Source organism: Hyla sarda, chromosome 2 (assembly GCF_029499605.1).
Source record: "Hyla sarda isolate aHylSar1 chromosome 2, aHylSar1.hap1, whole genome shotgun sequence".
Lineage (NCBI taxonomy): Eukaryota > Metazoa > Chordata > Amphibia > Anura > Hylidae > Hyla > Hyla sarda.
The window spans coordinates 100,608,416-100,624,394 of record NC_079190.1 but is presented as its reverse complement, the minus strand read 5'-3'; the positions used below and the strand labels follow the sequence as shown (position 1 = coordinate 100,624,394).

Sequence of the window (15,979 nt, the reverse complement as noted above, 5' to 3'; positions counted from 1 at the left end):
GGAACATTGGGAAAGAAAGCCACGGCAAAACTTAGAGTCCCCATCAAATTTATCCGGCAAGGATAGTCGTAGACCAGAAGCGGCCACTCGCTGCGGAGGAGGTGCAGGAGCTGGCGGAGGAGATGATTGCTGAAGCTGTGGTAGTAGCTGCTGTAGCATCACGGTCAGTTGAGACAGCTGTTGGCCTTGTTGCGCTATCTGTTGTGACTGCTGGGCGACCACCGTGGTGAGGTCAGCGACAACTGGCAGAGGAACTTCAGCGGGATCCATGGCCGGATCTACTGTCACGATGCCGGCTGGCAGGTAGTGGATCCTCTGTGCCAGAGAGGGATTGGCGTGGACCGTGCTAGTGGATCGGTTCTAAGTCACTACTGGTTTTCACCAGAGCCCGCCGCAAAGCGGGATGGTCTTGCTGCGGCGGTAGTGACCAGGTCGTATCCACTAGCAACGGCTCAACCTCTCTGGCTGCTGAAGATAGGCGCGGTACAAGGGAGTAGACAGAAGCAAGGTCGGACGTAGCAGAAGGTCGGGGCAGGCAGCAAGGATCGTAGTCAGGGGCAACGGCAGGAGGTCTGGAACAAAGGCTAGGAACACACAAGGAAACGCTTTCACTGGCACGATGGCAACAAGATCCGGCAAGGGAGTGCAGGGGAAGTGAGGTGATATAGGGAAGTGCACAGGTGAACACACTAATTGGAAAACCACTGCGCCAATCAGCGGCGCAGTGGCCCTTTAAATCGCAAAGACCCGGCGCGCGCGCGCCCTAGGGAGCGGGGCCGCGCGCGCCGGGACAGGACCGACGGAGAGCGAGTCAGGTACGGGAGCCGGGGTGCGCATCGCGAGCGGGCGCTACCCGCATCGCGAATCGCATCCCGGCTGGAGGCGGTATCGCAGCGCCCCGGGTCAGTGGATCTGACCGGAGCGCTGCAGTGAGGAGAGTGTAGCGAGCGCTCCGGGGAGGAGCGGGAACCCGGAGCGCTCGGCGTAACAGTAGGTAAATGTTTAGTAGCAATTTTTGGTAAATTCTACTATTTTTCCTGTCCTAAAAGCTTTTAAGATTGCGTTTGTTAGTATGATGACATAATGGTTTATTAATGTATGTGTCAGTGAACTAAATTTTGTTGGCTTCATATTAGATGTACTTTGACTTTAATGACATAACAATTTGTTCTATTGTTCTATTATTAATTTGATCTTTATTTTTTATTTTTCCTTCCTGATAATTATTTTCAGCAAACTTTTATAAACTGCATGGAGCCGTAGATGCAATACTATGTGGCAATGGTACAGATGCGGGGTAAGTATCCAAGCATGACTGACGTAAACAGGCCTGTATGTTGTCTAAGTGTCATATGAGAACTAATGTAAAAAGCCCATCCATGTACAACACATATTACTGTGTCCTCTTTTATGAATTATTTGTGTTAGAGGTTAAAGGCCTAAAGCTTGCAGTCCTTTACTTCTGAGAAGTGTTTCCATCTCCTGAAGTAATGCTATATCACTGATTCAGCACTGTGACCCCTTCATTGCTTTTGCCTGTATAGCGGACCTCCCAGCCCCTGTGGCTGTTATGGGAACTGCAGCTGGCTCATTCACTTAAAAATTGGAGTATAAAGTGCCATTAGTCATGTCATCAGTCATGTGTAGCACATACTTTCGGGCACCTTAAACTCATAGGAATTTGTTTTTCAATCATTTACATCCTGCAATATACAAGCCAACATTGCATTGTATTTCCTTGTCTCCTCAAAAGCAGAAAATTAATTGGTAAAACCCAATGGTAAGTGGTGGTTTCACGTGTTACACCTGTAGAAAAGATTTGCAATAATTTAGTTTTTCTTTTCAATCCAAGGCAATGTCCAGAAGGGTACACATGCATGAAAGCAGGGAAAAATCCAAACTATGGCTACACAAACTTTGATACCTTTAGTTGGGCTTTTTTGGCCTTATTTCGCCTTATGACTCAGGATTTTTGGGAAAACTTGTACCAACTGGTAAGGAATCCAAATGTCAACATTTACAATATTTATTAAAATTTTATGATTGTAAAAGTCTATGCACATCACGTTGTATTAATAATTAACAGATTTGTGGAGGAAGAATACATATATTTTATTTTTCGAGGCTAAAAATATTGCAAGTATGTTTTAGTCCTAGTACTTCAAGTTCATCTTAGTCAAGTTTGATTGATACCTTTTCTGGGTGAAAACTAATTTGTGGGGCCCCAACCAGTAGGTGTGATTATAAGTGGGAAAACTAAAATGGCTATATGCCTTCGATAAATGTCAGCTAAATCCATCAGTGTCATCATGATTTACTAATGCCTATCTGTTTCCTATGGTTTGGGTATGTTGTATTTTGTAATACTTTATGCTTTATTTGGAGGTGAGTAGAGCTGTAGGAGTCTGGGAGACACTTATTTCCTTCCTCCTATGGCTGTAAACTTGATCTCCTAACATCATTGGATTTCTTGTAGTGCTGTAAAGATGAGATGTCAGAGTTCTGAACAAAAAGAAGGCTCTGTTTGTTATGTTTTGCTACAGGGACTAGAAAAAGAGGTATCCGTATACATGGTTGTTGGCTAAGCACATTAATCAACAGCTGTCTCTGTCGATTTCCCCCATACACGTGAACACTCAGTGAGGCTAAGTATACATGTGTTCTGACACAAGAAAGGAGTGGTAAACCTTTAACTCTCTGAGGACAAAAAACTCGAGCACATGAAAGCCAACATGCACAAACCTCCTTTCCCCTGACATGTGTCAGGGATGAGTCGTAAAGCGAACTTACACATTACACATTAGATAGTTGTCCAGCATTGACATGCCTAAATTGACAGGTTCAGATGACTTTTTATATGAGCGCCTTAGTTTTGGAGGCCCTTGAGCAAATGCCCCGTTTGCCCTCTATATAATTCAACTTTGATATTTGCTCTTTGTTCTTTCAACTTTTGAGGGAAATAAGCCAAACATATTTTTGGATGGTGTATAGCAGTGTTTCCTAATTAATGGCTGTACATTTCACTTTTAGGTCCTTGCACCAATGTACACCAACAATGGGTATAAACTTAATTTAAAAAAATTTAAATGAATATCAATGATTAGGTGGAATTATACAGTCATTAGGTTGTACACTGAGGGACGTGTATGCCCAGTACACACCCTCTGACTGCATAACCCTGTCCATCACATGATATTCACTCCCATTATTAGCTGTTAGATAAGCCATTTAATACCACACTTTCACTTTTGTGGGTTGGCCACTTATCCTTCATAGTGTGGCTTTACAAGAAACACTTTAGCAAATTCCAGCATTTCTAATTCTGAAAGTTCTATTATGGTGCTTCATTTGCCCTTCATTAGGTTGCAAGTTGCCATATTTACTTTTTACTACTACTATATGATTTCCATCATACCTTTGATCTCTTTTTTCTATATTCAATGTGGTAGAATATTTGTGTCCGTAAATGTGGCTCTTGAGCTATAAATGGTTGGAGATGTCTGGACTGTAGTCATGCTGACATTAATATAATTAATAATAGATCTTAGGAATAAGAGTGAAGCCTGAAGGTGGTAACAAAAGTCCTTGCATTATAACTGGCTGGCTATATTTTTTTGCTAAAATTTAGCAAAAAAAATGTTTCATGGTTATTTTTTCCTCTATATAGGTCCTACGTGCTTCTGGAAAAACATACATGATCTTCTTTGTTTTGGTTATCTTCGTTGGCTCATTTTATTTGGTGAATTTGATTCTGGCTGTGGTAGCTATGGCTTATGAAGAACAGAATCAGGCAACTCAGGAGGAAGCAGAGCAGAAGGAAAATGAATTCAAAGCAATGCTGGAACAGCTAAAGAAAAATCAGGAAGAGCAGGTGTGACCTCAATCTTAAGAAATATATTAATAAATGTATATGACCCATATTGTGAGCTGTGAGTGGGAGTAAAGACTATGTAGTAGTAGTAGTAAGATTCCCCAACTTTCTCTATATCATCTACTTCTTTCTGCCTCATTTGTTCTAAACAATCAATACTCCATTGGTACATTAGAACATTTATCTGTTTTTGCCTTGTAGGCAGCAGCTATGGCTACCTCTGCTGGCACTGTTACTGAAGATGCTGCAGAAGATGAGGAAGAGGATGCCCGGATGTCTCAGACATCTTCAGAATTTTCAAAGTTGAGTACCAAGAGTGCAAAGGAAAAAAGAAACCGCAGAAGGAAGAAGAGACAGAAAGAATTGTCAGAAGGGGAGGAGAAAGGAGATATTGAAAAAGTGTATAAATCAGAATCAGAAGATGGAATGAAAAGAAGAGGGTTTTGGTACCCTGACACTAGGCTGGGAAGGAAGTTTTCAATTATGGATCAGGTAAAATACATGATATTCAAAAGCTTTACATTCTTTTTTTAATGCTCTTGGGAAGTAAGGAGGCAATCTAATGGTGATGGGGATATATCAAGCGCTTCTAAAGACCCAAAACACTAAATATTTGTTTCCTAACTTTTCTAATATAAAAAGTGAAGCAGAGGATACTTTTTTTTTCCTTTTAACTTTGCGATCAATAGGTAGAAAGAATGGGGAGATTTCTTACCAACTAAGGACATTTAGAATCTCCAATATAGTTTTTTTTACTTATCTTCACTAATGTACCTAGGGAAGGAAAAGGGGGCAAAGGATGACTATGTGTCCTGGCATTTGCTACATTAATATGCAAGTAGATTTAGGTTGATTTAGAAATACATGCTGTGCTCTATGGGGAAGATTTAGAGTGGTGCAGTTGCCAGAAGAAGTAGAAGAGTAGAAGAAGAGTGGCGCAGTTGCCTACAGCAATTTTCACAGGCTTTTTTTTAAATTAAACACGTAACGGATCACACGTAACGGATCGTAGGCGGCCCCAACCATAGTGTGCCTCCAGGTATTGCTACCACCCCCGTGGTTGGGACAGCTGGAGGCACACTATGTGCCGGGTCATCGGTGGATCTGCAGCGTAAAATACGCTGTTACGCGTGACCCTACCCTAAGGGAGTATTTCTTTTTGCAGCATTTGGTCTTCTGCTCTCCTTCTTCTTTGTCTCTCAGTATCTTTACAGATTGGAGGGACATTGGATTGTGTATTAGATTAGATAGGTGAAGGATATTGCTGTCCTGCTTCTTTCCAATACTACATAGCAGCCTAAGGATTATATTACATTAGAGTATGAGAACAGAGATGCCAAGCTGTAAGAGCATGAGAGAGCAGAATAGTGTGGACATTAACAGGAAGAGAAACCAGTGTGCCATGTCGAATGCAGAGAAACAGCACAGCCACCATAGTGATCACCCATGTGTAATGTTACCAGAGGTGACTCAGTCTGACAGGCTGCCATCATCATAGCATGAAGAAATATTTTTGGACACACTTATTTTCAATAAATAAATGTATTTTACAATATTATATTAATATTATTACATATGAAAAGTTCTATCCAGTTTGTTCTAATACATGAGAATTTAGCATATTTTGCCCCTCCAAGAACTCCCTGACATCCAGCAGCTATGGAAAAGCAAACCATGAAAAGACAAAAGTTTCAGTTAATGCCGTCCCGATCAGTCATAGCCACAACCCAACATACATATTTCAGTCAGGATATCCCACAGGCCCAAGAAAGTGTGACATAGGAGGCCAACAACAAAAGAGTAGGTCACCATTGCTCCTGTATTGGACAACCGTGGTGAACCATACATCTTTTCTGTTACACATTTTTCAAAATTTTTAATGTATGGGAGAGAATAAAGACAAAAAACTCCAGCTAGGTTCACATAACCGACATATTTCACATGTACAAAAAAGGGAAAAAAAAGAGATACCTATTTTCTCCAGCTGCGTTATAAGTCACATGTCACCTATTTAAGTGGATGGAAAAAATATATCAGTTTAGTTTCTTTTTATTTTAACAACCACTTTCCCATATCTTGCATTAGAGCGCGTTAATGGTAAAAATTTGGAAGCAATGAAATACACCTGAAAATACACTGTGTCAGCTTAGCTTAACAAAGATAAAATGCAAGTGGCTTATTTTATTTCCTGAGATAGAATCTTAATATGTCTTTTTTGTTTCCTTTCTGCAGTCGCTTCTTAGCATCCCTGGTTCTCCTTATCTGTCCAGACACAACAGCAAAAGCAGCATCTTCAGTTTTCGGAGAAGAGATCCTGTCTCTGAAAATGAGTTTGCAGATGATGAACACAGTACAGTGGAAGAAAGTGAAGGCAGACGAGACTCTTTGTTCATCCCAGTCAGGCACAATCGTAGGAATAGTTACAACAGTGGGTACAGCCAAGGCAGCAGATCCTCTCGCATCTTTCCAAATCTACGGAGGAATGTTAAAAGGAACAGCGCGGTGGATTGTAATGGCGTGGTGTCCTTAATTGGTGGTCCCGGTGCCAAAATCCCTGGTGGACGTCTTCTGCCTGAGGTGAAAATAGATAAGGCAGCTACTGACGACAGCGTAAGAAAGTCTATAGTAGTTTAGTCTAGGCATGGCGGTCCACCCTCCTGCTTCCTGTATGCCGCCCTGAAATACTCAGTTGGATCCTTCCCCGATGGAATGAGTACTGGTTTTCTCCTAACCTTATGCTAACCTTTTTCTAAACCTGTAAAAAGATTTTGATTAGTCTTTTTATGTTATGTTTTTCCCAAAATTCTACTGTCTTTTCCCATGTTTAATAAGGAGACAAAAACATGCTGGAAATTTACATTTATAGTTTTATCCCCATATAAGATGAGATCAGATGTTTCATTCAGGCCAATAACCGCACATCTGTTTTTATGTATGTTCAAAAACACCTATGTTACTTACCCTAGGACAATAAAAGAAAGGCAGATTATATATTGAGGACATATACCTAATTTCTCTTCATTGGGTGCTGGACTAAGAGCATGGTAGGGATTACAGTTGCACATTTTTATATCATATATACAGGAGAAGCAGGCATTTGGTGGATTTTAGAAGTATTAATGTAGATGCATGTGCATTCATATGTATATGCAAATTGAACATTGCTTTTTTCTAGAGATTCAATAACTCATAATAAATAATAAACTCATAATAAAAAAAATTCTGAAAAATGTCTTGGATGTATAGATCTATATGATTTAAAGCAGGATTTATGAGTAAAGTGCAGAGAAAAATCCAGACAAGACTCCAAAGGCTATGTTCACCCGCTGGAATGTCCGCACAGAGAATCTCTGTGCGGACATTCCGGAGAGTGTGGGCTCCAGCATAATCTGTTCATTCTTTGTGCGGACACGGAAAATGGAATCTCTGTGTCTGAAACATCTGGCATGGAAATTCCACCGTGTGCACAGAGCAGCAGAATCTCATTCAATTCAACGGGACTCTGCTGCAGCGGAATCCGGCACGGTAATTCCGATGTGTGAACATGGGCTAAGGGTCCTGCTCACCCCGTCCACACACAGTGATTGACACCTTTCCCATATCATTGTCACTGTGTGTGGGTGGGGTAAGGTCTCTCCTAGAAATCCTGTCAGAATTTACTCTGCTCTTTACTCAGAAATCCTCCAAAATATAATACTTTTAATTACAAAGCTCAACTTCATCAGATTAATAATAACTAATCTAAGGTCATTAATTTTAGTAATATATCTGTAAATTCCAGTTTGTATTTGCCTCATCTAACCCAAAATGTTGTATAATCTTTTTCCTTTTATTATATACCCAGATAGCATGTTAGCCTAATGTGTGACTACTTTAGTTTTCTTCTCTAACCTAGCATGGGTACTCAAGAATAGCATGATGCATGCTTATAAAACATAATAATACAGATCAGATAGATAATAAGATCAATATTTTATATATCAAGTTCAACGTATTATCCTGCGGTGCTGATCCAGTTAAAGGCGTAAACAACCCCCATATGGTAGTTTCCAGTTCTTATTTTAGAAAGGAAAAATTCATTAAAGGGGTACTCCGGTGGAAAACTTATTTTTTAAATCAACTGATGCCAGAAAGTTAAACCGAGTTGTAAATTACTTCTATTAAAAATTCTTAATACTTCCAGTACTTATTAGCGGCTGTATACTACAGAGGAAATTATTTTCTTTTTGGATTACTTTTCTGTCACAACCACATTGCTCTCTGCTGACACCTCTGTCCATGTCAGGAACTGTCCAGAGCAGGAGAAAATCCCTATAGCAAACCTCTCCTGCTCTGGACAGTTCCTAAAATGGACAGAGGGGTCAGCAGAGAGCACTGTGGTCGTGACAGAAAAGAAATCCCAAAAGAAAATAATTTCCTCTGTAGTATACTGCCGCTAATAAGTACTGGAAGGATTAAGAATTTTTAATAGAAGTAATTTACATATCTGTTTAACTTTCTGGCTCCAGTTGATTTAAAAAAAAAGTTTTCCACCGGAGTACCCCTTTAAAGTAGAATCTTCCATCACGACATCCTGGAGTAAATGGAATCTAAGGGGTTCCTTTGCGCTCTGATTTTGCCCCAGCATTAAGTTAAATTTTCCTCAATGGTGACATAATCATGCTTTCTGCTTAGTGTTCACCTGCATAGGATACACAATAAATGTGATCTGACCAGCAGAACTATAGCTTTGACAACCATCATCATCCAGCTTTCCTAAACTCCTGAATGACAACTTGGTATAGTTATATCATGTTATCACACTGCAACGTGTATTTAGCAGATTTTCCATTCAGGAAATACCAATAGAAGTACGATAAAGATATCGTTGAATATCATTTTCTTTGACCAACTAGACAGAAAATTCTTGTAAGCTTCATTTTTCAGGAAATTCTCTGTCTTATCTCATGCGCACTATACATCCATCTTCTGTTAGTTAAATGAGACACAGTTAAAAGTGTTTCCAGGACTTAATGATTGGTGCCTATCCTAAGGATACAGTGGGGGGGGAAAAAGTATTTAGTCAGCCACCAATTGTGCAAGTTCTCCCACTTAAAAAGATGAAAGAGGCCTGTAATTTTCATCATAGGTATACCTCAATCCATAAAATCACATTGTCTGATTTTTAAATGGGCACTGTCAGATACAAAAACTTTTGATATGTTGTAAAGCATGCAAAACCAATAGGTTTTGCAATTGCTTTCATTAGAACATTTTCAGGATTTCATACTGAAAAAGCCAGTCAAATAACTGCCCCCATGTCTTCTTGGACACATACTAGTCCTGCTGTGTCCATGTGTCATCACCATGTCATGGACCAACTTCCTTGATTGAAAGCTGTGAGGGCAAGGCTCACAGCTGGAGGAAAAATCCTCTCACTGTCAGCTTGTGTCCCGCTACTGTCAGTGAGGACAAGCTGGGAGTTGTAGCTTTGCTGATGCTAGGGGAGATGTGAGCAGACAGCATACTGAGGGAGGGGGCGGAGACCTGCACAGTGAGACCACGCCCTCTCCCTTTGAGAGGAATTCAGAATAGTGAGTTAAATTAAAAGTGTAATAAAAAAATAAATAAATAAAATAAAGGTGCTAGACACATAAAAATTTGATGTACGTGGTCAGGATTAGGTACTGAGTGATAAATATATATAAAAAAAATAATTGTTGGATCTGACGCTTTAAAGAATTTATTTGCAAATTTTGGTGGAAAATAAGTATTTGGTCACCTACAAACAAGCAAGGTTTCTGGCCTTCACATAACTGTCACTTCTTCTTTAAGAGTCTTCTCTGTCTACCACTTGTTACCTGTATCAATGGCACCTGCTTGAACTTCTTATCAGTATAAAAGACACCTGTCCACAACCTCAAACAGTCACACTCCAAACTCCACTATGGCCAAGACCAAATAGCTGACGAAAGACACCAGAAACAATATTGTAGACCTGCACCAGGCTGGGAAGACTAAATCTGCAATAGGCAAGCAGCTTGGTGTGAAGAAATCAATTGTGTGAGCAAATATTCGAAAATGGAAGACGTACAAGACCACTGATAATCTCCCTCGATCTGGGGCTCCACGCAAGATCTCACCCCGTGGTGTCAAAATGATCACAAAAACGGTGAGCAAATATCCCAGGACCACATGGGGGACTTAGTGAATGATCTGCAGTGAGCTGGGACCAAAGTAACAAAGGCTACCATCAGTAAAACACTACGCCGCCAGGGACTCAAATCATATAGTGCAAGACGTGTCCCCCTGCTTAAGCCAGTACATGTCCGGGCTCGTCTGAAGTTTGCTAGAGAGCATTTGGATGATCCAGAAGAGGACTTGGAGAATGTCATATGATCAGATGAAACTAAAGTAGAACTTTTTGGTAAAAACTCAACTCGCTGTGTTTGGAGGAGAAAGAATGCCGAGTTGCATCCAAAGAACACCATACCTACTGTGAAGCATGAGGGTAAAAACATCATGCGACTGATCCGTGTAAAGGAAAGAACGAATGGGGTCATGTATTGTGAGATTTTGAGTGAAAACCTCCTTCCATCAGCAAGGGCATTGAAGATGGAACTTGGCTGGGTGTTTCAGCATTACAATGATCCCAAACACACCACCCAGGCAACAAAGGAGTGGCTTCGTAAGAAGCACTTCAAGGCACTGGAGTGGCCTAGCCAGTCTCCGGATCTCAACCCCATAGAAAACCGTTGGAGGTAGTTGAAAGTCCATGTTGCCCAGCAACAGCCCCAAAACATCACTGCTCTAGAGGAGATCTGCATGGAGGAATGGGCCAAAATACCAGCTAGTGTGTGAAAACCTTGTGAAGACTTACAGAAAATGTTTGACCTCTGTCATTGCAAACAAAGGGTATATAACAAAGTGTTGAGATGAATTTTTGTTATTGACTAAATACTTATTTACCACCATAATTTGCAAATTAATTCTTTAAAAATCAAACAATGTGATTTTATGGATTTTTTTCTCATTATGTCTCTCATAGTTGAGGTATACCTATGATGAAAATTACCGGCCTTTCTTATCTTTTGGGAGAACTTGCACAATTGGTGGCTGACTAAATACTTTTGTTTCCCGCTGTACATCTGATCAGCTGTTTGGCAAAGTCATGACGCCTGTATGTACACAGTGACCAAAGTCTTAACCTTAACTCTGTACATTGTGTTGTAGCCATGCCGGGTTATTGCAGCTCGACTCTTATTGAAGTGATTGAGAGATGAGCTGCATTTACCCTTCATGATCATTCCACAATGAACAAGGAAGCCAGGACTTCAGGCTCCATTCATTGTGTACATACAGGCTTCTAGTCTCTGCCAAACAGCTGATTAGTGGGGGTGTCTGGTGTTGGCACCCCCATCAATCAGATATTGATTGCTTATCTTGAGGATAGGCTACCTCTCATTAAATCCCACAAAATCCCTTTAGGGTAAGGTCACATATAGCACATATGTAGCATATTTCACACTGCAAGAAATCCGCGGGGCAGCGGGAAATAAGCTGCATATTTTGCAATGTGCAGACACACAGGGCTTCCCTACCGCAGCCCTGTGTGTGCAGTGAGCTTTGGAGGTAGGCCGAGTGCACTGGCGTGACTGTGAAGCGTGATCCCTTCTCCAAACCTTACTGCACACATAGGGCTGCGTCTGGGAAGCCCTGTGTGTCTGCAAATTATGTGCCGCAAATTTTCACAGTGTAAAATACTCTGCATATGCCCTATGTGTGACTCTATCCTTAAAGTGTACATGTACCTGTGTTTATCGATTTACAGGTTATGTAGACTGACTTTAGGCAATACATATATTTACCAATCTAATGGTTGTTGTGGGGAAACTGTCAACAAGTTGTTAATGAACAGAACCCTGTCAGCTAACTGAGCCCCTATAATCAGATAAATCTACAGACCCTAGTGTAATGACACACCCTAAGCATTTTCTATACATAAACTAAAGCAACAATAAGAGATCTGAAGCCAGCAGATTAGGAATACTTATGTAGAATAATTCTACATATATTCCAGAATAATGTTCAGTGATTCACATGGGCTTTAAAGGACAATATATACCGTAATCAGTAATATGGGGTAAACATATATTCAGTAATATGGGGTTCTCATCATGTTAAATAATGTGAGACCACATGGAAGTATTTTAGGGTAAACCCTGCAGTAGCTCACCACTTACTTCAGTTTTATTGTCTGTATGAAATACACTAATGTAGATAGCAGGTTAGTGACTGCAAGTAAATGATAACAGTTTTCAGTGGTCAAAATACTAAAATGTCTTGAATATTTCTTCAAAAAGCCAGTGAGGGTACAAGGTTTCTTCATTTCCTTTTTGTCTAACTAGATGTATTCTTTTACAGGCTACAACAGAGGTGGAGATCAAGAAGAAGCCTTCTGGGTCTCTCCGAGTGTCTATGGATCAACTGCATGCATCATTTGGGAAAAAGAACAGAGCCAATAGTGTCCTGAGTGTCATAACACATACACTGGTGGAAGGTACAGGACGCTTGTATCCATGTGTCTTTTTGTGTATTTGAGTGTTTGCCAATGTATACTTGAAACACCCTCAGACATATGTTAATTTATATCTATAGAGTGGCATATATCTCCATAGGCTGTCATTAGAAAAATACACTTTCATTCACGTGTACAGGATCTGCTGCAGATTTGAGGCTGCCGATCTATTGGAGATCTTTCATAGGGGTACATTTGCACATCCAAAATCTGAGGCAGCTTTTCCACTGTGAATTTGCTGCAGACTCATTGAAGTCAATGGGTAGAAACAAAATCTACTGTGGTTTTTCTTATTATATATTTGTGAATGTACCCTTATGGAGAAAAACTTGAATACTGAATAGCATCATTGACTACTACATTCTATATAGTTGCATAAAAGGTATGTGTTACAGTGAGCGCTCCGGTCCCCTCCTCTGGATCGGAGCGCTCGCTGCCTCTGCCCCAGTCTGCGGCTTGCCTGTGCTTCCCGGTCAGACACGCTGACCGGGAGCGCAGGGTTTCCTCCGTCCGGGATGTGGTTAGTGTGGCGGCCGGTCCCCGCACACACGCCGCATCCCGAGTCCTCTTACCCGCGGTCCCGTCCCCTTGCGCTGCCTCTTCCTGCCTGCCAGGTCTACCTTCACTGCCAACGCTTCCTGGATTCTGGATCTGCCGGCAACTTCATCCACGCCTCTCTGGTTGATAAGTTCCAGATTCCTGTGGTCCGTTTGCCCAAGCAACTCTTCATTTCTACCGTCAACGGCGAGAGACTTTCTGCCACTGTGCAGTACCGCACTTTGCCTTTACAGATGAACATCGGGTTTTCGCATACAGAGACTTTGGAGTTCTTGGTTCTTCCATACTGCTCCTCTGAACTCCTCTTGGGCCTGCCATGGCTTTAGCATCACTGTCCCATCCTGGATTGGTCCTCCGGAGAGATCCTGAAGTGGGGTTCCTCTTGTTCTGGCCGTTGTCTCAAGTCTGTTTTTGTCAAGCAACACCCCACTGTTCCTCCGCCACCTGATCTTCCGGAGCCTTACCACTGCTTTGCTGATGTTTTTTGCAAGAAACAGGCCGAAGTTCTTCCACCTCATAGACCCTATGATTGTCCTATCGACTTGGTGCCTGGGACTACCCCACCCCGAGGTAAAATCTACCCACTCTCACCACCAGAGACTCTCGCCATGTCGGAGTACATTCGTGAAAATCTACAAAGAGGTTTTATAAGAAAATCCTCCTCTCCTGCTGGGGCTGGTTTTTTCTTTGTTTCCAAAAAGGACGGTCCCTCCGTCCTTGCATTGACTACAGAGGACTAAACAAGATTACGGTCAAGAATCGTTACCCTCTCCCCTTGATCTCCGAGCTATTTGACCATCTCCGAGGGGCTAGGATCTTCACCAAATTGGATCTGCGGGGAGCTTATAACCTGATCCGAATCCGTGAGGGGGATGAGTGGAAGACCGCTTTCAACACACGGGATGGCCATTTTGAATACCTAGTGATGCCATTCGGTCTTTGCAACGTGCCAGCTGTGTTTCAGGAATTTGTCAATGACATTTTTAGAGACTTGCTCTACACCTGCGTGGTTGTATACCTTGACGACATCCTCATCTTCTCCACCAACCTGGACCAACATCGGGTCCATGTCCGTCTTGTTCTTTCGCGCCTAAGAAAGAATCGACTATATGCTAAGTTCGAGAAGTGCCTGTTCGAGCGGTCCAGTTTGCCCTTCCTAGGGTACATCATTTTAGCCCGGAGTCTACAGATGGACCCAGCCAAGCTCTCAGCCGTACTGGACTGGCCACGCCCCTCTGGACTGCGTGCCATTCAAAGATTTTTGGGTTTTGCCAATTATTATAGGCAATTCATTCCCCATTACTCCACTCTGGGGTCTCCCATAGTAGCTTTGACCAAGAAAGGGGCTAATCCTAAATCATGGCCTTCTCAAGCTGAAGAGGCTTTCCAGTCTTTGAAAGCCTCTTTTGCCACAGCACCTGTACTCTCACGACCTGACCCCACTAAGCCTTTTTCCCTGGAAGTGGATGCCTCCTCTGTGGGAGCCGGAGCCGTACACACCCAAAAGTCACCCAGGGGCAAGACTCTCACTTGCGGCTTCTACTCCAAGACCTTCACTCCCGCCGAGAGAAACTATTCTATTGGTGACAGGGAACTTTTGGCCATAAAATTGGCACTAGAGGAGTGGAGGCATCTTCTCGAGGGTTCCATCCACCCTGTGTGTATTTTCACGGACCACAAGAACCTTGCCTACCTCCAATCCACTCAAAGGCTGAATCCACGTCAGGCTCGCTGGTCGTTGTTCTTTGCTCGCTTTAATTTTCTGATTCATTTTCGTCCAGCGAACAAGAATATCAGGGCGGACGCCCTTTCCCGCTCTTCCGATGTTGTGGGCGACGAAACTACTCCCCAACATATAATTCCGCCTGAGCGCATAATTGCCGTTGCTCCTGTGGATCTGCGCTCTCTCCCTCCAGGCAAGTCCTATGTGCCTCCACGGCAGCGGCCACGTGTCCTCAAGTGGGGCCATGCCTCTTTATTTGCAGGTCATCCTGGGGTACAGAAGTCTCTCCAGCTTATCTCCCAAAGATACTGGTGGCCTACTTTGGAAAAAGATGTCTGGGACTACGTCCAAGCCTGTATGATTTGTGCTCGGGACAAGTCCTGAAGCCGACTGGTTTTCTCTTGCCCCTCCCTATTCCTGAGACTCCGTGGTCTCATATCGCCATGGACTTTGTCACCGACCTTCCCTCCTCCAACAGAATGACGGTCATTTGGGTCGTAGTAGATCGCTTCTCGAAGATGGCCCACTTTGTACCTCTGCCTGGTCTTCCGTCTGCGCCAGTATTGGCCAAACAGTTTTTCCAACACATCTTCCGCATCCATAGTCTCCCCAAGCACATTGTCTCTGACCGAGGGGTACAGTTTGTTTCTAAATTCTGGAGGGAGCTATGCGGTCAGCTCGGGGTCAAGTTGGACTTCTCATCTTCCCATCACCCTCAGTCCAATGGCCAAGTGGAGCGGGTGAATCAAATTTTGGGAGAATACCTACGCCACTTTGTCTCCTCACGCCACAATGACTGGTCCGATCTGCTTCCCTGGGCAGAATTTTCCTATAATTACAAGCACTCCTCTGCCTCTAACAAGTCTCCATTGTCTCCATTTGTAGTCTTTGGTCGCCATCCTCTTCCACCGCTGCCGCTGACTTCCCCTTCTCCCGTACCTGCAGTTGATGACCTTGTCCGGGATTTCTCTTCTGTCTGGCGAGAGACTCGCACCGCTCTCCTCAAATCCTCTGCCCGCATGAAGTCTCAGGCGGACAAGAAACGCAGAGCTCCTCTAGAGTTTTTCCCCGGTGACAAGGTGTGGCTCTCCTCCAAATATATAAGTTTTAGGGTCCCAAGCTACAAGTTGGGTCCCCGCTACTTGGGACCCTATAGAATCAAGAAGCAAATCAATCCGGTGCCCTACCAACTCCATCTCCCTCCCTCAGGATTCCCAACTCCTTCCATGTCTCCCTCCTAAAGCCTGCCATTTTTAATCGCTTCTCCCCC

General features: G+C 42.8%; 1 protein-coding gene and 1 long non-coding RNA gene across 10 annotated transcripts in view; one reads left to right on the top strand and one right to left on the bottom strand.

The window, feature by feature from the left end:
* The window catches only part of SCN8A (sodium voltage-gated channel alpha subunit 8), a 260,584-nt gene that overhangs the window by 149,587 nt on the left and 95,018 nt on the right, over positions 1-15,979 (top strand). For 5 of the 9 annotated variants that reach the window (XM_056562694.1, XM_056562693.1, XM_056562699.1 and 2 more), the window contains exons 8-13: positions 1,234-1,297; positions 1,853-1,994; positions 3,668-3,871; positions 4,073-4,363; positions 6,104-6,481; positions 12,275-12,410. In XM_056562694.1, coding sequence (XP_056418669.1) covers positions 1,234-1,297; positions 1,853-1,994; positions 3,668-3,871; positions 4,073-4,363; positions 6,104-6,481; positions 12,275-12,410 — 1,215 coding nt within the window. The remainder of the gene's footprint in view (positions 1-1,233; positions 1,298-1,852; positions 1,995-3,667; positions 3,872-4,072; positions 4,364-6,103; positions 6,482-12,274; positions 12,411-15,979) is intronic. The other 4 variants (XM_056562701.1, XM_056562698.1, XM_056562700.1 and 1 more) reach the window with 1 other exon arrangement.
* The window catches only part of LOC130358836 (uncharacterized), a 43,145-nt gene continuing 33,653 nt past the window's right edge, over positions 6,488-15,979 (bottom strand). The window contains exon 4 of the long non-coding RNA XR_008889663.1: positions 6,488-6,626. This is a non-coding gene — a long non-coding RNA (uncharacterized LOC130358836). The remainder of the gene's footprint in view (positions 6,627-15,979) is intronic.